The 25,861-nt window shown below is 42.9% G+C and overlaps 1 protein-coding gene across 6 annotated transcripts in view; it reads left to right on the top strand.

The window, feature by feature from the left end:
* Window positions 1–25,861, top strand: part of LOC145344001 (xylosyl- and glucuronyltransferase LARGE1) — a 448,675-nt gene that overhangs the window by 303,786 nt on the left and 119,028 nt on the right. For all 6 annotated transcript variants that reach the window (XM_080190638.1, XM_080190643.1, XM_080190639.1 and 3 more), the window contains one exon: window positions 18,326–18,438. In XM_080190638.1, the coding sequence (XP_080046764.1) occupies window positions 18,326–18,438 (113 nt within the window). The remainder of the gene's footprint in view (window positions 1–18,325; window positions 18,439–25,861) is intronic.

Raw genomic sequence — 25,861 nt, forward strand, 5'->3', positions numbered from 1 at the left:
AAGAGTTTAGCAGTAAGGAATTCAGTATTACAGTGTCATTAGTTAGCAATGGCCAGGGCTTCTTGATTTTACAAAAGGATGATTTAGAGAGAGGGAGAGACTGGAGCTATCCACTGCTGGCATGCTGCAGGGACGTGAGGGATTTTTTCTTTAATCTGCTGTCAACAGAGACAAAAGGCAGATGTGTTCAAAATGTTGCTTTCATGTTTCCTTTCTCCTCCTCCCAGAGGATATGAAGGTTAACATCCCTGTTTCCCCTGGTTCCTGTTGATTGTCACTTTGAATAGAGTGGATGTACAAGATGTGTATTGTCAAGATGACGTATGGAGCTCCTCTCTGGCACCCAGTGTTCCTGCAGCTCGCCCTTTGACAGTCAAAATCAGCAGCAATGCCTTCTGGGAAATGAAGCCTTCAGTTGATTAATTTAGTCCTGCCTTTAGCTTGGCGAGCATTGTTCTACAATATTGCTTATTATATACAGCACTTTCTCATCACTCCCTGGATGAAGAAACTGCCCCTGAATTCACTATTGGACTTAGTACCATTAAAAGCCCTACTGATGTCACCTGTGAGAGTATCTCCCCAAAGGATAACTTGAAACAATGGTTCTTAGTGATGCTTATTTGTTTGGAATAATTTGGATGAGCACTGCCGGTAGCCTAAATGAATACAGGAAGTGCAGGGACAAATTAAAATAGGGAAATAAAAGAGAGGGAATGAAAAAAAAAAGCAAAGTTAAAGAAAACCCAAAGATGTTTTGCTGATATATTAATGCTAAAAGTTTAAGGAAAAAGTAGGATCTAGCAGAGATGAAGAAGAGAACTTGTATATTGATGCAGAGGCTGTGGGAAGGGTTTTAAATGAATATTTTGTCACCTTGTTTACAAAGAAAAGGGATAATGCAAATACAGTAGTCCAGGAGGAACACTGGGAGATATTGGCCGAGGGTAATCATAAAGAGAGAGGAAGTTGGAATCCTTGAAAGTTGATAAGTCACTAGGGCCAGATGGATTGTTTCTCAGGTTGCTGAAGGACTTCAGGGAAGAGATAGCAGATGCTCTGAGGATGATTTTCCAATCATCACTAAGTACAGAAACTAAAGAAATGCAAACTAGTTCCATTGTTTAAAAGTGGATCGAAGGAAATGCCAAACAATCATAGGCCAATGTGTCCTGCATCGGTGGTGGGCAAATTAGTGGAATCAATCCTGAGAGAGAGGTTCAACTGTTAAGAAGAAAGGCTTAGACTAGTTAGGCATGGTCAGCATGGATTTGTTAAAGGAAGATTTTGCCTCACAAATTTGATTGAATTCTTTGAAGAAGTGAAAAGGATTGATGAAGGTAGTGCAATGGATATTGTGTACATGGATTTTAACGAGGAATTTGACAAGATGACATATGGTAGATTGGTCAAAAAGTAAAAGTCCATGGGATACAGGGTAATATGGCAAACTGTATAAAAACTTAGCTTAGTAACACAAAGCAAAAGGTAATGGTTGATGGATGCCCTAGCGAATGGAAAGTTGTTTCAAGTGGTGTTTCATAGGGCTCAGTGTTGGGACCTTCCCTGTTTGTGTTCTATATTAATGATTTGGATGTGAACGTGAGGGCCACAATTGGAAAATTTGAAGATGACACACAGATTGGCCAAGTAATGGACAGTGTAGAGGCTAGCTGTAATCTCCAAAACAATATAGATGAGTTGGTAGAGTAGGCAGTGAAGTGGCAGATGGATTTTAACATAGAGAAGTGTGAGGTGATGCATATGGGGAAGTCAGACAGTTAAAGGGAATGCACAATAAATGGGAATATACTAAGAGGAGTAGATGAAGTGAGACATCTTGGTATACAAGTACACAGGTCCCTAAAGACAGCAGTTCAAGTAGACAGGGTTGTAAAGAAGACACATTGAATGCTCTCTTTCATTGGATATATAGTGATATAGAATATAGGAGGATATAATGTTTGAATTGTATAAAATACTGGTGAGGCCATAACTGGAGTATTGTGTGCAGTCCTGGTCACCACATTACAGGAAGGATGTAATTGCTCTGGAGAGAGTTCAGAGGAAGGTTAGAAGAACATTGTCAGATAACTGTAGTTATGAGGAGAGATTGGATAGGTTGGACTTATTTTCCTTGAAACAAAGAAGGCTAAGAGGTGACTTGACTGAGGTGCACAAAATTATGAGTGGAGGAGATAAAGTAGGCAGGATAAAATTGTTTCCCTTGGCAGAGAATTTTTGAACCGGGGACATGGATTCAAGGTGGCAGAGATGTAAAATGGCAAAAGGTATAGAGGGGACATGAGAAAGAACTTTTTGCGCAGATGCTGGTGAGCGTCTGGAATTCCAGGTTGGTGGCGGAGGCAGAGACCCTAAACTCTTTTAAAAAAAAAACTTGGATCTGCATCTTAAATGCTGTTAGATAGAGGGCTATCAGCTGGGTGCAGGATGGTGGGATTAGAAAGGGCACCTGGCATGGACAAGATGGGCTGAATGGCCTCCTTCGGTGCTGTAACTTTTTAATAGTCATAATGTTTTGAGGAAATATGTGCTACCCAGTAAGGAACCAGTCCAGTTGTTGTGTAAGCAATTAATAAAGAATATTTATTAAAGTAAAGGAAAAAAAAAACAAGAAAGACTGGTATGCACAATGACATTTGGGTATATTAATAACTAAATGCACAGTTTTGTTTGAAATTATCTGTTGTTCCCAAAATATACCCTGAATTCACTGAGACACCACTTTGTCAAATCCATCTAATAGCTACCACTATTACAACTTAGATGATCAGATCTGGGAAAATGTCTTTTCCTGGTTCAGTGAAGGCACAAAACTGTCTTTTAGAGGAGAAAATCTGCAACATGCCGTGATTCTAAAGGTTCAATGGAACATGCGTCCTTCAGACTGCTGGATGGAAAACTAACCTCCTTCCCCAATAAAGCTACTGGCAGTTATATTGTTCAGTTTCTTTGATATTCCACCCTGTGCATTTGGGTGTTTACGTCTCTCAAATTCCTTACCCTTAGAGGCTATCATTTGTATGGCCCCACTGATCTCAGGTGAACAGTTTTTCTGAGATGGCAATTTGTACGTCAAGTTCTCTAGACGCCTGCTAACACTGTTACTGAGCAAATCTCATATCATTATCCTTCTAGACACTGGTTAATCTTGTTACTTGTTTGTTATTTTGTTTCCATCTCAATGTTCAATTGTTAATCTCATCAATTCCCCAAATTCTTAATATTAGTATATCTTACATTTATAGCCTCTAGTTTTGACCTTCCCACATTTTCTCTGTCTGTCCAATCACTTATAAAACTTTAGAATCCCTCTCATGCAGAAGGAGGTCATTCAGCTCATCAAATCTGCACCAACTCTCCAAAAGGGCATTTTGCCCAGACCGAACATCCATTCCTATCCCCACGATCCCACACATTCGTCATAGCTAATCCATTTAACCTACACATCTTTGGGCACTGAGGGGCAATTTAGCATGACTTAATTTCATAATCCAAAGCACTTTTGTTAGTCAGTTACACTCAGTCATTTCTTTTCCACAGAAGAGGGCCTGTTTAGTCTTATCCTGATGAGTATATCCTCTCAATTCTGGTGTCTGAATGTATTTAGCCACCTTCACAGGTGTGTCCTTTTTACAATGTGGAGACTAGTCGTACACTACTTCGCAAGTGTAGTCTAAACAAGGTTTGATACATGTTTAACATCTCGACTTTCCAGTTCTATTCCTCTGGAAATAACTGGACCCCTGTTTGCTATTTGTATGGTCAAGTTAAAGAGTGTCATAACTTGGCTTTGCTAGCTTTCTTTCTCTGATTCATTTATTCATAGGATGTGGACGTCAGTGGTTGGCTAGCATTTATTGCCCATCCCTATTTGTCCTTGAATAGGTGATGGTGAGCTGTTTTCCTGAAACGCTGCAGTCCATGTAGGGTATCAAAGGGAATATTGACCAACCGGGCTCTTTAATTATTGGTCTTTTTCATCTGGGGAAGTTAGAAGAGCAATTTTTCACCATGACAAACTTAAACAAAACCTTATCATATTGCAGGAATGCTATCACCAGCAGGCAAATGCTGCTCCAATTCCAATTCTCTTTCCACAGCTAGTTACACAGGATAACAGACTTTTGTCTGTTTCCATAACGAGCAATTCCCAGACAGGTCGCTGCCAGGGAGTTTATACTTAAGGGGTGTTCATTAAGCATGGCTGACCAGGAGTCTCTCCTGCTCCTACCACCAGCCAATGATGAGTCTGAAAGGATTTTGCAGGTTGATACTCAACCTGTTTTGCTGTCTTGCAAACCTTCCTTAAGCATCAAGTCCTGGGGTGAGACTCGAACCCAGAGCTTCTGGCTCAGAAGCAGGGATGTTCCCCACTATGTATAAAACCTGGGAAATGCTAATCCCACCTCTAAATGCTAGGAGCAAAGTTCCTTCCCTTTTAGTTATGGAAAAGACAAGTCTCCAGCCTTTGACTCCCCACAGCACCCCTCAGATTAAAACTTCTTTCTGAGAAACAGCTCGCCCTTTTCATTTGAAAGCTCCAGATTCATCCTGGCACATCAAACACTAATGTCAGTAATGAATAGGAGGAGAATGGAAGGATATAGACTCCATAAGTGCTTACGGTTTTAGTTTAGGTAGGCATCATGATTGGCACAAGCTTGGAGGGCCAAAGGGCCTGTTCCTGTGCTGTACTTTTTGTTTTTCTTTGTTCTTAATACTGCAACCTAGTTTATGTTAAGAAGTCCTTTTTTTCCCAGAAGTAAATCAACGGGTCCAACAGCATCTTGGGGAAACTGAGTTAATGTTCTGAGTCGAATATGACTCTAGGACTGAAGAAAGGTAGAGATGTGATGGGTTTTATGCTATTGAAAGGAGGAAGGAGAAGAAAGTACAAAAGGGAAGGTCTGGTATAAGGTAAAAGACAGAGATTAAATGACAAAGATGTTTGGTTATAGTAAAGGAACAGGGTGGAGTGTGAATGATCGAATAATGAACATCTCTGTGCAAACATGAAAAATAAAATTCAAACCGGCTGATGATGAAAAGGCAGAATCTGAAGGAGTTGAGGTCATGGTCTGAAGTTGCTTAAACTCAGTGTGGAGCCCAGAAGGCTGTAAAGTGCCAAATGGGAAGGTGAGGAGCTGCTTCTCGTGCTTGCATTGAGCTTCCCTGGAACACTACAGCAGGCCGAGAACAGAAATGTGAGCGTGAAAGCAAGTTTCTTTTTTGAATTCATGCTTGATGTCTATGATGAGTTTACCATCGATAATAAGAATACTAGTTTCCCCCTTAATGTCAGATGATGGAGAAAGCCCAGAGAATGTGTGCAGAGCAGTTTTCTTGTGTAAAGTTAAAGATTGGCCTAGCTAATCCTCTGCAAAGTTGTTACCCTTTGATTGTGAGACAACTACAAATAATCTATTTCAGGTCGGTTGGCTCAGTTGCCAACAGCTGGTTCATGATGCAGAGCAACGCGCGTTCAAGTTCCGTACCGGCTGAGTTTATTCATGAAGGTCTGCCTTCTCAACTTTGCCCTTTTACCTGAGGTGTCGTGACCCTCGGGTTAAATCACCACCAGTCAGCTCTCCCCCTTAAAGGAGAGAGCAGCCTCTGGTCATCTGGGACTATGGTGACTTTACCTTTAACACTGAACTAAAGCAAAGAATGGTTCTCCACCCCATGGCTTGGGAAGGAACGCATTTTAAGGAAGCCATGTCGGGGCTATTGTGCAATTGGGACATCACAGCACAAAGTGTTTCCCCCAGTCAGTCCAAATGTCATTTCCTGGGATATTACTGGTATCTGACCTTCAGTAACTTGCACACTGTACAAGACTTTATGCAAGGCATTACGAGCTCCCTGAGCCATCCCTAGAATGGCCAGGATTCTCCCAGAAAAGTTCTAAGTGCCGAACTCATGTAAAAAGTGGAGTAAATACCGCTGGTTCTTTTAGTGGGATTTTTAAAATTAATCTCTTACACTCTGTGCACTGCAGATTGCCTCAGGAAGACTTGCAATGAAAACCCAGGGCAGGGCCTATTCCCGCTGGAGAGGCTGGCAGAATCGCACTGAACGGTCACTGCGCGTGTGTCAATCTGTCAGCGCCGAGATTGGTACTTGCACAGTAGTCCTGCTCTGCTGGCCAGCACAGCGAACTCCATCGCTGCCACGTAGAACCCCCTCCGATTGTTGGTCTCCAGGATGTTTCAGGGCCAGCCACCCCTTACCCCCAACTCCCTGGTGAGCCTCCATGCTCTTCCTTCATTCCAGTGAATGAGGGCTGTTGTAAAACCCGCTGGAGTGAACATCTCCCGGCCGGGAGCAGGCTTGGAGACTTAAGTACCAGGCCCGCTAATGATATTAAAATGGAGATTTAAATAGTCAATTCAACTCCACACTGATGCCAGAAGTCCAGGCTCCGGAGATGTGTAGAGGCCGTGGTGCCCAGCAGACAGTGCGCTAAATGGTTTGCACTGATGGTCTTCCACAGGGCGGGGGTGATTCTTCTAACCCACTGCTCAAGCAGCACAGTGGGCTGGGAAAATCACCCTTATATCAGTGAATGATTCTGACCTGTAATTAATTGTTCTCAACTCAGTAAGAACCTCTGAGAACATATTTCCAATGCCACGTGATAAACTTTGCTGAATTCTGTTAGTCTTTACCCCTGTTCTCCACTCCCCCATCTGCATCCTGTTTCAGTATCTTATTTAAGTCTATATGTTAGCAAGCTATTTAAATATGGACGCATTCATAGCTCAACACCCATTACATAGGCACTCTCTGGTCATGGGCACCAGAGCAGGCTGCCCGGCTAACCTTACACTCTCTAACTTCTCTTTTTAATTCATTTGTGGGACATGAGCATCACTGGCTGGCCAGCACTTATTGTCCATACCTAGTTGCCCTTGGAGGGCAGTTGAAAGTCAACCACATTACTGTGGCTCTGGAAGTCACATGTAGGTCAAACCGAGTAAGGAGGTAGATTTCTTTCCTTAAAGGACATTAGCAAACCAAGTGAATTTTTCTGACCATCAGCAATCGTTTCATGGTCATCAGTAGATTCTTAATATGGATTTTTTTTTAATTGAGTTCAAATTTCAACATCTGCCATGGCGTTTTTGAACGCAGGTCTCCAGGACTTTAACTGAGTTTCTGGATTAATAGTCTAATGTTAATACCACTAGGCCATCACCTCTCCAACCAATAGACATTGCAGCCCATTTTAGGCCCCTTCTTGCTCTGATATCCCCCAACTCATAACCAGAGTCTATGTAGGTCTGTTACCTACCTGCCCTTTGAGGGATTCATTTTTGTTTATGCCCTGCCTCCTTCACTTTTGACAACATTGTAGGCACAATTGGGATGTTTGGTGGTCAAGGAAATGCCGACATAATTTCCAAAGGTGATTTATCTTCTAATTAAACAGCTACCAACTCTACTCACCTACTCATTAGTGCACCAGACAGGCTTTGCCTGTTGCTGTGTTGCTTCTTGACTTGTACAAACATTGGTAGAACTACAGCAGGAAGTGAGGGGCTGAAGATTTAAGAACATAAGAAATAGGAGCAGGAGTAGGCCATCTAGCCCTTTGAGCCTGCCCCGCCATTCACCAAGATCATGGCTGATCTGAAGTGGCTCAGTTCCACTTTCCCGCTTTCTCCCCATAACCCTTAATCCCCTTGCCTACCAAAAACCTATCTACCTATCTGTTGACTGGGGGAGCGCGCTGGAGGGAGGGTCTGCTGAGGAGCAGTGGAGGATCTTTAAGGAGATCTTTCTTGGTGCTCAGCAGAAATTTATTCCGATGGTTAAAAAGGACCGTAGGAGGAGAGGTAATAAGCCGTGGATGACGAAGGAGGTGAAGGAAAGTGTTAAATTAAAAGCGGAGGCGTTTAGAGTAGCTAAGAGTAGTGGGCGAGAAGAGGATTGGGAGAGGTTTAAATGTCAACAAAGATTGACAAAGAAGTTGATAAAGAAGGGTAGGAGAAACTATGAAGCTGGGCTAGCGCTTAATATAAAAAAGGGTAGCAAGAGTTTTTATAAATATATAAAAAGGAAGAGGCTGGCTAGGGTGAACGTTGGACCCTTAGAGGATGAGAGGGGGTACTTAGTGGTAGGGGATGGGGAAATGGCTGAGGTCTTGAATAACTTTTTTGTTTCGGTCTTCACGGAGGAGGACGTGAATAATTTGCCGGGTGTTAGCGATGGAAAGGTGGTAGGACTGGAGGGTCTCAATGACATTATTGTTACTAGAGAGGCGGTGCTCAACAGACTGGAGGGATTGATTGTGGACAAGTCCCCAGGACTGGATGGAATGCATCCGAGGGTTCTGAAAGAAATGGCGGAGGTGATAGTGGATGCCTTGGTGGTTATTTTCCAAACGTCGCTGGATTCCGGGGAAGTGCCAGAAGATTGGAAAACGGCTAATGTTACGCCGTTGTTTAAGAAGGGTGGCAGGCAAAAGGCAGGGAATTATAGGCTGGTTAGTTTAACGTCAGTTGTAGGTAAAATGTTAGAATCCGTCATCAAGGAAGAAATAGCGAGGCATCTTGAGGGGAATTGCTTGATAGAGCAGACGCAGCACGGTTTCGTTAAGGGGAAGTCGTGTCTGACGAATTTATTGGAGTTCTATGAGGATGTGTCTAGGGCGGTGGATAGAGGAGAGCCGGTGGATGTGGTCTTTCTTGATTTTCAGAAGGCATTTGACAAGGTACCTCACAAGAGGTTATTGCAGAAGGTAAGGGGGCATGGAGTTGGGGGTAGGGTGTTAGCTTGGATAGAGGATTGGTTGTCAAATAGGAGGCAGAGAGTGGGGATTAATGGGTGCTTTTCGGATTGGCGGTTGGTGACTAGTGGAGTGCCTCAGGGGTCGGTGCTGGGGCCTCAGCTATTTACCATTTATATAGATGATCTGGAGGAGGGAACCGAGTGTATGGTGTCGAAATTTGCTGACGACACCAAGATTGGTGGAACGGCAAATTGCGCGGAGGGTGTGGAGAGTCTGCAGAAGGATCTAGATAGGCTGGGCGAATGGGCCAGGAACTGGCAAATGGAATTTAATGTTGGCAAGTGCGAGGTGGTCCACTTTGGTAGGAATAATGGTAGGAAGAACTATTACTTACGTGGCGAAAAACTGCAGCAGGCGACGGTGCAAAGGGACCTGGGGGTCCTTGTGCATGAATCGCAAAAACCCAGCCTGCAGGTGCAGCAGGTGGTCAGGAAGGCGAATGGGATGCTGGCCTTCATCGCGAGGGGGATTGAATATAAAAGTAGGGAGGTCTTGCTGCAGCTGTATAGGGCATTGGTGAGGCCGCAGCTGGAGTACTGTGTGCAGTTTTGGGCGCCGCACCTGCGCAAAGATATTTTGGCCTTGGAGGGAGTGCAGAGGAGGTTTACTAGGCTGATACCGGAGTTGAGGGGGTTGAACTATGAGGAGAGGCTGAATAAACTAGGCTTGTACTTGTTAGAGTTTAGAAGAATGAGGGGAGATCTCATTGAGACATATAAGATGATGAATGGGATGGATAGGATAGAGGTGGAGAGACTCTTCCCGCTCAGAAAGGACAGTAGGACTAGGGGGCACAGCCTCAAGATAAAGGGGGGGCGGTTTAGAACGGAGTTGAGGAGGAACAACTTTACTCAAAGGGTGGTGAATCTCTGGAATTCTCCGCCCGTTGAAGTGGTGGAGGCTGCCTCGCTAAATATTTTTAAGACGCGGGTTGATGGGTTTTTGATAAGAGAGGGGATTAAGGGTTATGGGGAGAGGGCGGGAATGTGGAACTGAGCCACGACAGATCAGCCATGATCTTATTGAATGGCGGGGCAGGCTCGAAGGGCTAGATGGCCTACTCCTGCTCCTATTTCTTATGTTCTTATGTTAAATATATTTAGCGAGGTAGCCTCAACCACTTCAACGGGCAGAGAATTCCAGAGATTCACCACCCTTTGAGTGAAGAAGTTCCTCCTCAACTCTGTTCTAAACTGCCCCCCCTTTTCTTGAGGCTGTGCCCTCTAGTCCTGCTGTCCTTTCTGAGTGGGAAGAACCTCTTCACCTCTACCCTATCCATCCCTTTCATCATCTTATACGTCTCAATGAGATCTCCCCTCATCCTCCTAAACTCTAATGAGTACAAGCCCAGTCTATTCAGCCTCTCCTCATAGCTCAACCCCCTCAACTCCAGTATCAGCCTAGTGAACCTCCTCTGCACTCCCTCCAAGGCCAAAATATCCTTGCGTAAGTGCAGCGACTAAAACTGCACACAGTACTCCAGCTGCGGCCTCACCAATGCCCTATACAGCTGCAGCAAGACCTCCCTACTTTTATATTCAATCCCCCTCGCTATGAAGGCCAGCATCCCATTTGCCTTCCTGACCACCTGCTGCACCTGTAGGCTGGGTTTTTGCGACTCATGTACAAGGACCCCGAGGTCCCTCTGCACCGTAGCATGCTGCAGCTTTTCGCCCTGGAAGTAGTAGTCCTTCCTACCATTATTCCTACCAAAGTGGATAACCTCACACTTTGCCAACATTGTATTCCATCTGCCAGGTCCTCGCCCACACGTTCAGCCTATCTAGATCCCTCCGCAGACTTTCCACACCCTCCGCACAATTTGCTGTTCCACTTATCTTTGTGTCATCAGCAAATTTCGACACCTTACACTCGGTTCCCTCCTCCAGATTTGATGGTAAATGACACCGGTCGGCAAGTTAAGGCTTCGCAGCCTGGGCTTTCTTTGAGTTATTTGATGTGTTGTGTAAATTGTGTCGCAATGAACTAAGAGGGCTCTACCCATGAAATTCGTAAAGAGGATTACATCAGAGAAGAATTTATGAAGAGTAGGTCATATGTTAAAACCAATGCATGTCTTGGATATACAGCGCGTCTCCTGATTCGAATCAGATTGCTAGCTTTTATTGTCTATTTACAAAACAACTTACTTCCCCTTCACTTCATTCACTGTTTGACTCCGATCCATTGAAATGAAAGCATCAGTTTGGATTAATTGTAGTCCAATGCTATAACACAATAGCTAACTAGGAATTGAAGAAACTTGTGGAAAAGCAACGTGATCATTTGCAGCCTCTCCTGTTAGTTCATGTGACTAACGCAGCTCTCCACCTTACTCCCATTTGCTTCTCTCCTTAATTTATCTTTTACAAACTTTAGAATAAGGAGCAGGATAGGCCTTTCAGCTCCTCAGTCCTGCTGCACCATTCAGCAAGAGAATGTGATCCGTGTCACAAATTAATATGCTAGGATACAGTGAATACGGACCAGGGAAAATAGCTGGATTTGGTTTATCATCCATCTCCTTTTTATTTTTTAGTATCACATCATCTTGTCTGTCCTGAGATTGGATCCTTCTGTTTTGGACTCTAGGCATGTATTTGGTTCTTAGACAGGCTGTGGTATCTGCTTCACTTTTGTTTATAAGTACTACATCTAAGCAGATTCTAGAGTAGGCACATTGCTCCTAGGCATGACTCCAATCTCTCTTTCAAGAGTCTAATACGTGACTGATTAGTGTCAGTCGTGCATCGTCATCTACGTCATACATTATCACATCCCATCTGTCAACCTTAATATGAGAGCCCTAGAAATTCTGTTCCAACTGTTCGAGGTTTCCTTTAGGGAGAAATGGGCACACAGGACAGTATTTACACATTTTTGTCCTTGTCGGATGAAGAATGGTGATGGAATGGACTTTGCCGAGGCTCTTTCTCAGAGTCGTGTCCTGCTTCAGGATTATATGATGAATTAGAGAAGGCCATCAAGTGAGGCTGTCTTTCTGTCAAAGAAAGGATCTCTGATTGAAGGGACTGTGACATGATTTACAAAGGTTCACTCGCACTTGGGTTCTTGAGGATGCAGCAACCATATAAATGGAGAGACTGCACCCCATCCCATCCCTGGATCTCTCTCTTGTTTCTAGGTTCTGCCACAGGATTTGAAAAGCACCTAATGAGCTAATGGCAGTGTATGCCCATCTGCTCCATGGAGAAGAGGAACTTGTTGCAGGGGGCTGTAGCAGTCATCACTGACCTGCCGGGAGAGTTTGAACCTTCTGAGATATTGGTGCTCTCACATATCGAGGCAGCTGCCTATAAAACCTGTGCTGGGATCTCACCTCCTTCCATCTGGATCTCAGAGTCTGCCCCCTCTGCACTGTGGAGGGACATGTAACTGAGGGGAAGCAGCTGGTGCTGTGGGTGGAATTGCTCGTTCTGCTGTTGGCCAGGGTAATGCTGCTCCTCTTGCCCCTCGGCAAGGCTGTATAAACTGTTACCATATCGCAGTGAAGTCTGACAGCAGGGAGGCACAGCTGAAGGTGACTGAAGTGTTAAGCAGGTGAAGTAGCTTTCAAGAAGCTGGCAAATACTTGCTAAGCAGTGAAAGCATCCTCTGGGAGAAGACGTATTTGGAACAGCAGCTTCTCAATGGCCATAGCTGGAGCTCTTCAGTGTCACTGACCAAACCTTCCCAGCTTGTCAGTTTCACCCTAAAAATTCTTCCCAGTGTGCACTGGTAAATCACTGAAAGGTGGGAACCGTGTGCCTTCGATGCAAAGTTGAAAATTGATTCTTAATTGGCTTAAGATTTTTAATTATTTACCCAATAGACTGATCTTTTCTGTATGTTTATGTGGAACATTACTCTGTACTGTACTAGCTTTGGGGGACTTGTTGCATTTTGTGGCAAACGTAGAATGGAAAACTTCCTATAAATACATCCTTTAAAAAAAAACTTTTTTTTCCACACCTAGCTATGTGAAAAAAATCTTGTTGCCCTAGAGATCAGCCAAATGTCTGTCATTGTCATGTCTGTCAGAGCAGGCCTCTAAATCTCCAGCTTTGCAGCTAAGGCTCCTGTCACTTGTGGATAGAATTTTGATGTTTCACTGACACTATATTTGAGCCTGATAATTTTTAAAGTTTATTTATTAGTGTCACATGTAAGCTTACATTAACACTACAATGAAGTTACTATGAAAATCCCCCAGTCACCACATTCCAGCGTCTGTTCAGGTACACTGAGGGAGAATTTAGCATGGCCAATGCACCTAACCAGCACATCTTTTGTACTGTGGGAGGAAACCAGAAGACCCGGAGGTAACCCGTGCAGACTCCGCACAGACAGTGACCCAAGCCAGGAATTGAACTGGGTCCCTGGCGCTGTGAGGCAGCAGTGCTAACCACTGTGCCACCGTGCAATCCAAATGTCCATTTTTACTTTCAGTACTCTACACCCAGTGCCCTTTTTAGTCACCATCTTTTATTAAAGTTTCTACTGCATTCCTTCCATTACAATAGCGGCAGCACTAAGGGGAAGTAGTAGCTTTGTGGTGTTGTCACTGTACTAGTAATCTATACACCCAGGGCAATGCTCTGGGAACCCGAGTTCAAATCCCACCATGGTAGATGTTGAAATTTTTATTCAATAAAAATCTGGAATTAAGAGACGAAAAATGACCATGACACCATTGTCCATAAAAACCCATCTGGTTCACGAATGTGCTTTAGGGAAGGAAATCTGTTATCCTTACCTGGTCTGGCCTATATGTGATTCCAGATGTACAACAATGTGGTTGACTCTTAACTGCCCTTGGAAATTCAGTTCAAGGACAATTAGGGAAACTAAATACTGGCCTTAGCAGCATTGCCCACATCCCATGAACGAATTAAAAGAAAACATACTTCAAAAGTATTTTATTGGCTGTAAGGCATTTTGGGACATTTTACAATGTCTTCCTCCATTTTGTACTTTTTGTGTTCCTGGTCAATGTGTAGTTTCATCCATTATACAGCCATTAATTGTTCCTCTTTCAGTCGTAATTCCTTTTCATTGTGGTGAAGACTTGACCTCAGTATGCGACAGAGCCTCAACACAGCAGTGAACCTCTTCCACCCTCTGTGTATTTGTACATTTAAGTAGGGTAACTCCCAGAACATCATGCCAAACAACGGTGAAATGTTGGAATGTTGTGTGTTTAGAAGAAGGACTTGCATTTAGATATAGCGCTTTCGTGACATCAGGGAATCCCAAGGCCATTCAGTTGATGAAGTACTTCGTTACTGTTATCATGTAGGCAAACAGGGTAGCCTTTTGTGCACAGCAACCTGCCCCAACAGCACTGAGATAAATAACTAGCTAATCTGTTCCAATAAAATTAGTTAAAGGTTAAATGTTGACCAGGATGTGGGAAGAACTCTCTGGTTATCTTCAAATAATGATATGTGATTATCAGGCCAAACGGGACATCAATTTAATATTCCATTAAAACATAACGTGTTAGTTGACAATTTGTGCTCAACTTTGTCAAAGAGGGTATGAAGAGTGATTTGACACTTCAGAATCACATCTAAAGAAAGATGATGGGGCATATTCTAATGCAGAGTTGTTCTGTATGAGTATTTGTGCAGTTTGAATGGTTTGTAGTGCAAATGAGTTGGTGCAGGGCTTTCTGCTGTGAATGCTTAACCACTCACAACCTTCTGCCCTATCATTACGATGGGAGAAAAATCATAGCCTAATGTGATAAGAATCAGAAAACCCAGTCTCCTACTTTCAAAGGAGTTGGAGCTACGTTTCATGGGACTGCTAATGTTATTATGCAGTACTGAGGAGGTGCTACACTGTCAGAGGTGCCATCCTCCTGATAAGCATTTAAACTGAAGCCTGGTGCCCTATTAGATAAAAGATCCCACTGCAGTATTTCAGAGGAGGTCAGAGGAGTTTTCGCTCATGTCATTAAAACAGAGAGGAGAGGAAGCTCCGCCTCCGAGAGCTGCTGGCCATTTGATTGGCTAGTAGCTCTCCAGCCCTAGAGGCGCCACTGGGAGTGGAGGCCATTGGACTCAAAGGAGCGGCAAGATCTAGATGGCAGGTAAGTTGGAAGTGAGTTCTCAGCAGGACCAGGGTAGTAGGCCCTGGGGATGAGGAGCCCTGAAGACTCAGCTACTAAACTTCACACTTGTTGCCAACCTTCTCCTGCTAGCCAAAAGCTTGGGGCGTGAATGAAGTAGCTTCTGACTGGCCACTATCAAGGGCCTCAATTGGCATGAGGGTGGGCTGGCTTCATCCTCCACCCATTAATTTCCAGTCAGGCCAAGGATGGGTGTGCAGGTGCCAGGAATGGCAGGCCTTAGCAGAGACTAACATTCTGTCCATGCTGGGCATAAATTGCTGTAACACTGACAGCATTTCAAAAAGTACTTCATGGGATGTGGGAAAGAGCTTTGGGATTTCTTGCTACATAAATGCAAATTCCTTTCTTTAATTTTCTTTGCAGGAATTCAAGTTGGTGTAATCAGGAGATACCTTTAGTTTATTTATGTATGTATTCCATGTATATATACAAAATTATATATATTGAGAGGGGATTTGATCGAGGTACCCAAAATTACTTGGGGTTTAGTCAGAGTGGATCGGGAGAAGCTGCTCTCATTGTTGGAATGATTGAGAACCAGAGGGCACCAACTGAAGGCACTTGGCAAAAAGAACTGGAATGGCATGAGCAAAATCTTGTTCACGCAGTGATCTCAATCACACTGCCTGAGAAAGTGATGAAGGAAGATTCAATTTTAACTTTCAAAAGGAATTTGGATAATTACCTGAAGGGAAAAATTTACAGGAGTGCAGGTAAATGGACTGAGTGAGTAACTCTCACTGATAACTATACACACACTGTAGCTGAATAACTTCCTTCAATGCTGTCTGATTGTATATTGGAATAATAGAATATGCAGAGGACATAAGGAAGATACAAAAAGATATAAGTAGGTTGAGTGAGTGGGCAAAGATTTGACAAATGAGAAATAACATGGGCAGCACGATGGCACAGTGCTTAGCACTGCTGCCTAACAGCACCAGGGACCTAGGTCCAGTTCTGGCCTCGGGTCATTGTCTGTGTGGAATTTGCATGTTCTCCCTGTGTCTGCATGAATTTCCTCTGGGTGCTCCGGTTTCCTCCCACAGTCCAAAGATGTGTGGATTAGGTTGATTGACCATGGTAAATTGACCTCGTGTCGGCGGATTAGCAGGGTAATTACCTGGGGTGGGATTGTGGTCGGTGCAAACTCGATGGGCCAAGTGGCTCCCTTCTGTACTGTAGAGATTCTATGATTCTGTGAAATGTGAATTTGTCCATTTTGGCAGGAAGAATAAAAGAGAAGCTGGATGATGAGAGATTGCAGAGCTCTGAGATGCGGAGGGATCTTAGAGCATGAATCGCTAAATACTGTTGTGCAGGTACAGCAAGTAATTAGGAAAGCTAATAAAATGTTATCAATTAATGTGAGGGGAATTAAATGCAAAAGTATGGTGATTATGCTTCAGTTTTATAGGGCACTAGTGAGATCATTTCAGGAGTATTGTGTACATTTTTGGTTTCCTTATTTAAAGGAAGATGAAAATGCATTGGAAGCAGTTCAGAGATGGTTTACAGGATAATACCAGAAATGGGCAGGTTGCCTTATGAAGAAAGATCAGAGAGGTTAGGCGTGTATCAACTAGCGTTTAAGAGGCACCTTGGTTGAAACATATAAAATTCTGAGGGGCCTTGACGGTGGATATGGAGAGGATGTTTCCTCTTTGGGAGAATCTAGAACTAGGGGTCATTATTTAACAATAAGGGCTCGCCATTTGAAATGGAGATAAGATGAATTTTTTTCACTCAAAAGATCGTAAGTCTCTGGAACTCTTCTTAAAAGGTGGAAGCAGAGTCTTTCAATATTTTTAAGTCAGAGGCGGGGAGCTTCTTGTATTCAAGGGGTGAAAGGTTATCGAGGTGGGCGGAATGCAGAATTGAGGTTACTATCAAATCGGCCATGATCTTTTTAAAAGACAGAGTAGGCTTGAGGGGCTGAATGACCTATTCCAGCTCCTTGTTAGTATGTTTGTATGAGCACTCGCATCTCAACTCGGAGTACAGGCGTGCATTGAAAAATTACATGAAGTTTCCCTTCTCTTGAAAATTTTTCAAGAGAGGACTCGAAAGATGTACCCTATTGTGTAATGGGATTGAATCTCATTTAATGCACTGCAATGTGTGCAGTAGAACTAAGTAGAAATTGGTTTGATGCAATGGATATCTGTTCAGTACAAAGGAAGCTAATTTAATCTGTAGGAATTCTATTGAATGGAGTCTAATAGGAACTGACTGGTTGTATTGAAGTCCAGTATAATAGAACATGATTTGGTTCTTTTGAATAAGGAGGACACGTTTCAGATTGACTTCAAGATTAATTGATGCATTTTTAAATTATTACCTTCAAAGATCAATAAGAAATTAAGGTTGTCTTTCTTTGGACAACTTACTTGTGGCTTATCAATTCAACAGGTCAAATTTGAGAGAGACACCGAGAACGATTTATTTACACAGAGATTGTTCAACAGTGACAGCCAGGAAGTGTGGGTCAATCCAGGACACTGGGCCCCTTTAAACAACTTCTGGATGATCTGCTGAGGAGATAGCTGAGTTGCAATTTGGGAGGATGGCACTAGAGGGACCTTATTCAGCGGGAATTCAGCTCCTAGATTTGAAATTTGTGTTTTCTTGTGTGTGTGAAATTGATGGTAACTGATGAATTGGCGATTGCAACAAATAAAATTCTAACAGGATAGACAGACTGGATGCAGGGAGGATGTTTTCCCTAGTTGGGGAATCTACAACCAGGTGACTCAGTATCAGGATATGGGACAGACCATTTAAGGCTGAGATAAGGAAAGGTTTCTTCACTCAAAGAATAGTGAAGATGTGGAATTCTCTACCACAGGAGGCTGTGGAGGCCGAGTCACTGAATGCATACAAGAGAAATTTTTTTTTAGATTTTAATGGCATTAAGGGGTTTGGGGAGAAAGTGGGAATTGTTCTTCACCTCCACCAGTTTTATGTGATCAATCGAGACTTTCAACTATTGTATCTCAGGCTGAGTAAACATGTTTCTCCTGAACCTGCACCAATTTGAGAAGGTTATGTCTGCAAGGATGTTGTTTAATTGGAACAGCATTTTCCACAACGATATCAAATATAGCCATCATAGTACTTGCAAACTTATTCCCACATACTTGTCCATGTGATTTTAATAACTCTTTCAGATCCATTCGATTTTCCTCTGGAAGGCAACTCAATATGGCATTGAGCTCAAGGATCAGCCATAATCATATGGAATAGCAGAGCAGGCTCAAAGCGCCAAATGGCCCACTCCTACTTTGTGTTTATATGTAATTACCAATTTTTTTGCCTCTGGACTTTTGATGGATTTTCTCAAAATAAATGTGTTTTGTATTTTTCAGGTGTTATCCTGCTGCTGTTGGACAAGCTGAGGAAAATGAAATGGGAGCAGATGTGGCGTTTGACTGCAGAACGGGAGCTGATGAACATGTTGTCCACTTCACTGGCTGACCAGGTACACACACTTATTCCAAGGATCTTACCTCAATCCATTCCAGTGAATCTTTTTAACATGCAACATCAATCATCAATTCCACAAAAATAGATTCTCTGGTCGTGGTCACATTTCTGTTTATGGGATCTTGCTGTTTGTAAATTGGCTGCCATGTTCCTTACATGACAACTGTGACAATATTTCATTGGCTGAAAAGCATTTCAAGACTTCTAGTGTTTTAAACAACCCTATAAAAATCCAAGTCTTTCTTTTGTCAATAATAAAGAGCAAAACCTGTTAGAGTATAAACTCAACATCGCAACCAATTTCGTCAGTTTCCTACCAGGTAAATTTAAGTCACGTTGTTAGATTCTAATATCATTAAAGAAAGGATTGGACAACATTTGAAAAAGAAAAAAATGATAGGTTCAGGACAAAGGTATGAAATTGGATTTGAAAAGGCAGGTTGAAGCCGGAACACCAACATGGGGCATGCTGGGTAAAATGGCCATCCCTTTGTAATTCTACAATAATGACACTCAGCTAAGATGTGTGTAACCTATTATTCTGTCTGGGAAATTTGATGCTGCTTTATTTGAAGCTGTAGGAGCATGCTTGGTGTGAAATAGGTGAATTAACTTACTGAGACTTGGGGGAACATCCAATATCAAGCCGCTTCATAGTGGAAGTGTAAAAGGATGACGAGAAATCCTAGCTTATTCTTGCTTGGCCTGTTAAATGGGAAAGAGCCTAAGCCAAGTGTGGCTATATTGAAGCTACAATTTATTCCAGCAGGACAGCTAGAGCACTGTTTTGCTGTGTGTAATTGGAAGAAGGGATGAAAATTTTAAGGGAAATTATTAATTGGTCCTGAAAATAAGCACGGTAAGCAGAGGCAGTTGTGCAGAACTTCAGTTGTACAGAATCTTGTTTTTTTTTCTGTTCTTTCATGGAATGTGGGCATCACTCACTAGACCAGCATTTATTGCCCATCCCTCATTGCCCTTGAGAAGGTGGTAGTGAACTGCTTTCTTGAATCACTGCAGTCTCAGTTGTGTAGGTACACCCACAATGCTGTTAGGGAAGGAGTTCCAGGATTTTGACCTAGCAACAGTGAAGGAATGGTGATATATTTCCCAGTCCAAGATGGTGAGTGACTCAGAGGAGACCTTGCAGGTGGTGTCATCATGTGATTGGTGCCTTTGTCCTTCTCAGAGGTTGGGATTGCGGATTTAGTCACAGAGTTCCGGGAGCACTGTGTTTGATTCTGGCCAATGCATTTTAAGAAGAATGTATTAGCCTCACAAGGGCTACATCACTGTTTCATCACCTATGATACCAGAGATTAGGATTCTAAGGATTATTGCATAAACTTGGTTGTAGTCCTTTGAGGTTAGAGGGTTGAGGCTGGAAGGAGATGTCTTATGAGAAAAGTGGGTGCAGTAGAGTACATACAACAAATCTGGTTGGGCAATTCAAGTGAAGATTGGGAGTAATAAAATTTTAGCTTGGAGTAAAATAAGGGGGATAGAGCATGACAGAAATCTGAAACTCTCTTCCAGAAAAAGCAATGAATGCTGGTGTTGAATAGAAATTTTCACAACTGAAAATCAACAGATTTTTACTACATGAGGTGCCAAAGAGATACTGAAGGAAGGTAAATAAATGGGGTTGAGGGATAGATTAACCATTATCTAATTAGATGGGAGAACAGGCTTGAATGGCATAAGCATGTTCCTACTTATATTTAATAAACTCTCCTTTGGTTTATTTCATGAAGGACCCAATTCACAAATGATTAATACCTTTAAAATATCATTTTTTAATGATTGTGATATTTCTTGCTCCTCTTTTGATGGCACCTTCTTTCCATCCAGTTGTCTTAAGCCAGGAACGTAAAATTGCCCAGAAAATGTGCCGGGTTTTCACCACACAGGTGGGTTTCTCAAGTTGAGAAATTTCCTGACACAACAGACTTGCCTCAATATAAGGAGCCTTGTTCAACCCAATTTTCACTCCATGGATGTGGGAGAATAGGATAAAGAGAGACCTGCTGACCATGGAAATAGCTCACAAATGGCCACCAGACTAGGTGCTTGCAGAGGTGAGCTGGTTAGAAGGCTCACCTTGGTCTCTGGGATTTTGTCCCAGTTGTTTAGAGGCTGCAAGGTCTTCTAGCCCTCACCCCTCACAACTCATCGCCCCCTCTCACTTCCATGTCCCTTCCATGCCATCTCAAGCCCCCACTCCGTCCCTGATGCTTCTTCATACTATCGCATTTCACCTCCACAGGCATTCACCCAGTATCTGGATTGGGCAGAGCTCATGCACCGTGTGGAGATGAAAAAAATAAACTGCTAACTATCTAATACAGTTTCACTTCAATCATGTGATGGAGAAAAAAAGGCTTCCTTTCACAAACACCAGTCAAAACTTTGAAATCTCCTCAAATGGTTAGTCTCTTATAAAAATAAACAAACACCTATTCAATGCACATTAAAGACAGATAATCCTTGAATAGCCTTTTAAAGTGTCAATCTATCTGTGAACTTGGGGTCCCTGACATTTTTGTTGCTCTTGCAACATAGCCAGACGTTCATAATAACATGATAAACCTTGGGAGGTGTCAACAAAGATCTCTATTTGCACTGCAAAAATGATAATGTTTTTATCTGAGCTATACCAGGTGGTTTATTAATTAAAGCAGTCCAGCTTTTTTTAAACTATTACTGACCACTTAACCCTGCTTTTCTTATTTAAAAAGAATTCAGATTATGATATTTACATTGTGATTACGCCTACTCAGTCAATTAGAGACCCTCAGACTAATCAAAATCAGGCCTTTTTGAACTCAGTTCAAATGGCCCCACTGTATTTGAGTTCCCTGCCTATGTGAATTATGCCCCCCCCCCTCACCCCCACTTTCTGGTGGGCAAAAATGGGATCTGTCAAAGTGAAGGGCAGAACTCACATCTTTCATTTTTAAGGGCCCATAGAGTTAGGCAGACTCCAGGAATATTCAATCCATGCTTTCCAAACTGCAGCCTACGGGGCATGTGCCATGGTTCTGAAGAATACCCATTCTTTACACTATTGAACTCTGCCCCATATCCGTTGTTAAGAACCATTGAATTTGCATATAAATTGCTGTGTATTCCTCCTCCAACAAAACGTTCCGTGTCAAATGATAAGAAAATAAACTTGTTAATAAGTAATGCATTGGACATTCTGAATAGCTATCAAATATCCTAAAATTTCAATGTGTTTTCTTCTTTATCTTCATTTTGTTCCCACGTTCCACCCTTTCTCTTCATATTTGGACGTGTGAGGTTAGATATGAGGTACATTATTTGATCTTGAATGTGGGACCCTTTGTGGTGGGGCAGCTCTAAAGATAAGGACGCCACGCAATTCACCACACTTTGAAGCTGCCGTGAGTTTGAACTGTAGACTCATCCTAAGACTGGTGAGAGACGTTATGCTCAGCGGTAATGTGGCACACCACTTAGTTTGTAATACTGCACTACTGCCAATTTAATAGTTGTTGCAGTCACTTGGACTATAATGTGCAGATGCTTATACTATTAATCTCCACCTTGTTAAGCTCAGTGTTTAGACTGTATAAGTAAATTTACCTCTAGAGGTTAATATTTCAATTTCATTCCCTTCCCACACCAAGTGGTTCACTAAGACAAACTTTTGTCTGTTTCCATAGCTAGAAATCCATGGACAGGTCACTAGCCTGTTGTCAAGGGCTTATAGCTTGAAGGGTGTCACTCCACATCAAGCATGGTGAACAGGGATCTCTCCCGCTCTTGTCACCAGTCATTGGCATGTTGGGAAGGATTTTATGGTTTGGCTGAATTATGGACACGCCATCCTCGACTATCAAATCCTGGGGTGGGACTTGAACCTTGAGCGTCTGGCTCAGAGGTACGAATACTACCTACTGCACCACAAGATCCTCCTCAGTGGTTAATGTACAAGGATAAAACAAAAGACACACAGTTGCACAGGCACTTGCAGCCACGTTAGCATGAAGGAACCCAAAGATATTCATGATCTTGATTGTGCAAACAAATTAGCAGCCTCAAATGTTTCAAATACAAGAATCATTGCACAGCCCCAAATTAACAGATTTATTAAGAGGAGTTTGGAACATCAAGTTAGTTATCTCCTGATAAAACATCACACACTTTTGACTCCCAGTAACCCAAAGGAATCTTTGTGGCAGTTCCACCATTCCAGATCAACGATATTGTGTGGAGCCAAGTGTGAGAGCAAGAGCCAGGAAACCGAGAATCGGGGCACAATGGGTCGTCTTATGAAATATGAAGTGTATTCTGTAAAGAGTAAACTGTCAGAAGTGGCTTTTTCTGCTGTCATGACTGAACCCATCCGTCTAGATTAGGGTTAATGCCATATGCAGGCCAAGCCCCCAGCAGATCAGTGGAGCAGTACAATATCACGATGATGCAAGCTTCAGTTAAAGTGACCTAAAACCCCTGTAAAAATGCCTCTCAAGATTGCTGACAGATAATTCAGACTCTGTCCACCTCAAGAACAAGACAGCAGTTGCATGGGGTCAAGGAGGCTAAACCAAGGGCTTGCCTCTTTAACTCTCCCTTCTACTGCCCTTGGGAGCAGTCTTGCTACTAGTCAGCAGTACTGTGGCAAGAAAGCAGAGAATGTGGCCAGTGTAACAGGCTGTCTCAGTGGAACAGCTACCTCGTTATCCATGTCGGTGGGAGCGAGCAGTAAAAGCACAAGGAAACAGATTTAGAAGCTTGGAATCTGCAATAAGGCTTACCCAAGGAGTGTGGTGCTTTCTTTGGTCACCTATCTCTGTGCCAATTTGCATCCAGCCAAACTCTCAAACAGCAATAAAATAAATGATTCTAGTGATCTTGCATCGGTCATGAGAAATAGGAACAGGAGTAGGCTGTTTAGCCCTTGGAGCTTGCTCTGCCATTTAATACAATGAAAGTTGATCTAACACTCACTAAGTCCACTTTCCTAACTTATCTGTTCAATCTTTAATTGCCCTACTAAGGGACAAATATTAGGACACCAGGAGAGCAGCTCTGTCTTTGTATATTGCCTTGGGATCTTGCTAACCCAGAGAGTAGATGATGTCTCATCTGAAAGGTGGTGCAGCACTCCCTCAGTACTGCCATGTATTGTCAACCTTGATTAGATACTCAGGTGCAGGAGAGGGGCTTGAACCCACAACCTTTTGACTCAGAAAAGAGAATGCTGCCATTGAACCAAACCAAGGCATTCTTTCCTCCCCTTTCTAGTCTGGGTGGAAGAGAAAGAGAGAACTTGCATTTTTGTAGCGCCTTTCATAACATAAGTACATTCCAAAGTTTTATTTAATCAAACCCCAAGAGCTGTACTGACTGTCTCCAGCTATCTCTAACTCATTTCATTCATACTGTCATAAAACAGGAAAAATTAGATCATTACAGCTTGCAACAGTACATCAGCTTCCCACCTGGCATGCACGTGCTGTCTAAAGATCCTGAATCTGGTCACAAAGAGGCACTCTTGACTGGAGATGTGAAGCTCGCACCCCTCAGTGGGGTATCGCTTGGGGATGAAGAGAAAAATCAATTCCTTATGTCTTGTAATTGAGTTAAGCAATGATTTAACAGGAATGGCTTTTTTTTTTGTTGCACCCAGTCAGAGTACAGATAGCTCCCTGAGAGAGAGGCTGATAGACACCAGTCAGTAAACAGATATCTCCGTGAGGGAGAGAGATAGACACCAGTCAATGCACTATATTCCCCTGAGAGGAACTGACAGCATAATTCATGTACAGAATCATCATAAGTGAGAGCAATAGACAGCAATTGGTATACAGACTCCCCCCTGAGTGAGAGGCTGATAGACACCAGTCAGCGTATTGTGGTCTCCTGAGAGGAACTGATAGCACAGTCAGTGTACAGAAACACCCCAACTGAGAGAGATAGGCACCAGTCAGTGTACAAATATCTGCCTGAGTGGTAGAGACCAGTCAGTGTACAGATAATTCCAAGGGAGAGATAGACACAGTTCGTTTACAGATATCTCCCTGAGTGAGAGAATGATACACCTCAGTCAGTGTACATATATCTCCTAGCAGTAGACACCAGTCAGTATATAGGTATCTCCCAGAGTGACAGAGAGAGACACCAGCCAGTGTACAAATGTATCCCTGAGGGAGAGAGATCAACACCAGTCAGTATAGAGATCCCACCCTAAGTGTATAAATATCTCCCTAAGTGGGAAAGATAGACATCTGTCAGTGTACAGATATATCCCCAAATGGGAGTGTGTTAATCACCAATCAATGTAGAAATATCTCTCTCAGACAGAGACTGTTATCATCAGTCAGTGTATAAAAATCTCCATCAGGGAGAGGGACTGATGGTTATCAGTGAGTGTTACCATCCCAAGGAGAAAGAATTGAGACACGAACTACCAAACGGGTAACATCCTGAGAAAGAGGAATGAGACACATCGGTCAATATGGAGTATTGTCTCTGAACGATGAGCTGAGATAAAGTCCAATTAAACATGCCAATTAACATGTCAAATTAAAGATTTGATACTTGAATAGGAAACGAAGAAAACACAGAAGAAATAATACAAAAGCAAAATACTGCAGATTCTGAGGCCAGAACTCGAGTACATTGCTCGCCATGGAATTGGTGCAGCAAAGGTCCGATAACGGAGCCCTCCACTGACCCGGGAATTTCCAGTCAAGTCCGAGCAATGACGTAAAATCTCATCCTGGATATCTGGAATCAAAGCAAATGCTGGAAATATTCAATAGTACACTCGGAAATAAGTGGACATATTAGCGCGAGGCAACATGGTTTTGTGAAGGAGAGGTCATGTCTCACTAACTTGATCAAGTTTTTCGAGGAAGTGACGAAGATGATTGATAAGGATAGGTCAGTGGATGTGGTCTACATGGACTTTAACAAGGCCTTTGACAAGGTCCCTCATGGCAGACTGGTGCAGAAGGTGAAGTCGCATGGGATCAGAGGTGAGCTGGCAAGATGGATACAGAACTGACTCGGTCATAGAAGACAGAGGGTAGCAGTGGAAGGGTGTGTTTCTGAATAGAGAGCTGTGACAAGTGGCGTTCCTCAGGGATCAGTGCTGGGACCTTTGCTGTTTGTAATATATATAGTTTGGAGGAAAATGTAACTGAATTGATTAGTAAGTTTGTATATGACACAAAGGTTGGTGGGTTTGTGGGTAGTGATGAGAACCATCAGAGGATACAGCAGGATATTGATCGGTTGGAGGCTTGGGTGGAGAGATGCAGATGGAGTTTAATCTGGACAAATGTGAGGTTATGCAAATAGGAGTTAATACAGATAGGAAATATACAATAAATGGCAAAACCCTTAAGAGTAATATAGGATCTGGGTGTACAGGTACACAGGTC

This window comes from Carcharhinus amblyrhynchos, chromosome 6 (genome assembly GCF_965287045.1).
Source record: "Carcharhinus amblyrhynchos chromosome 6, sCarAmb.v2.hapA, whole genome shotgun sequence".
Taxonomy (NCBI): domain Eukaryota; kingdom Metazoa; phylum Chordata; class Chondrichthyes; order Carcharhiniformes; family Carcharhinidae; genus Carcharhinus; species Carcharhinus amblyrhynchos.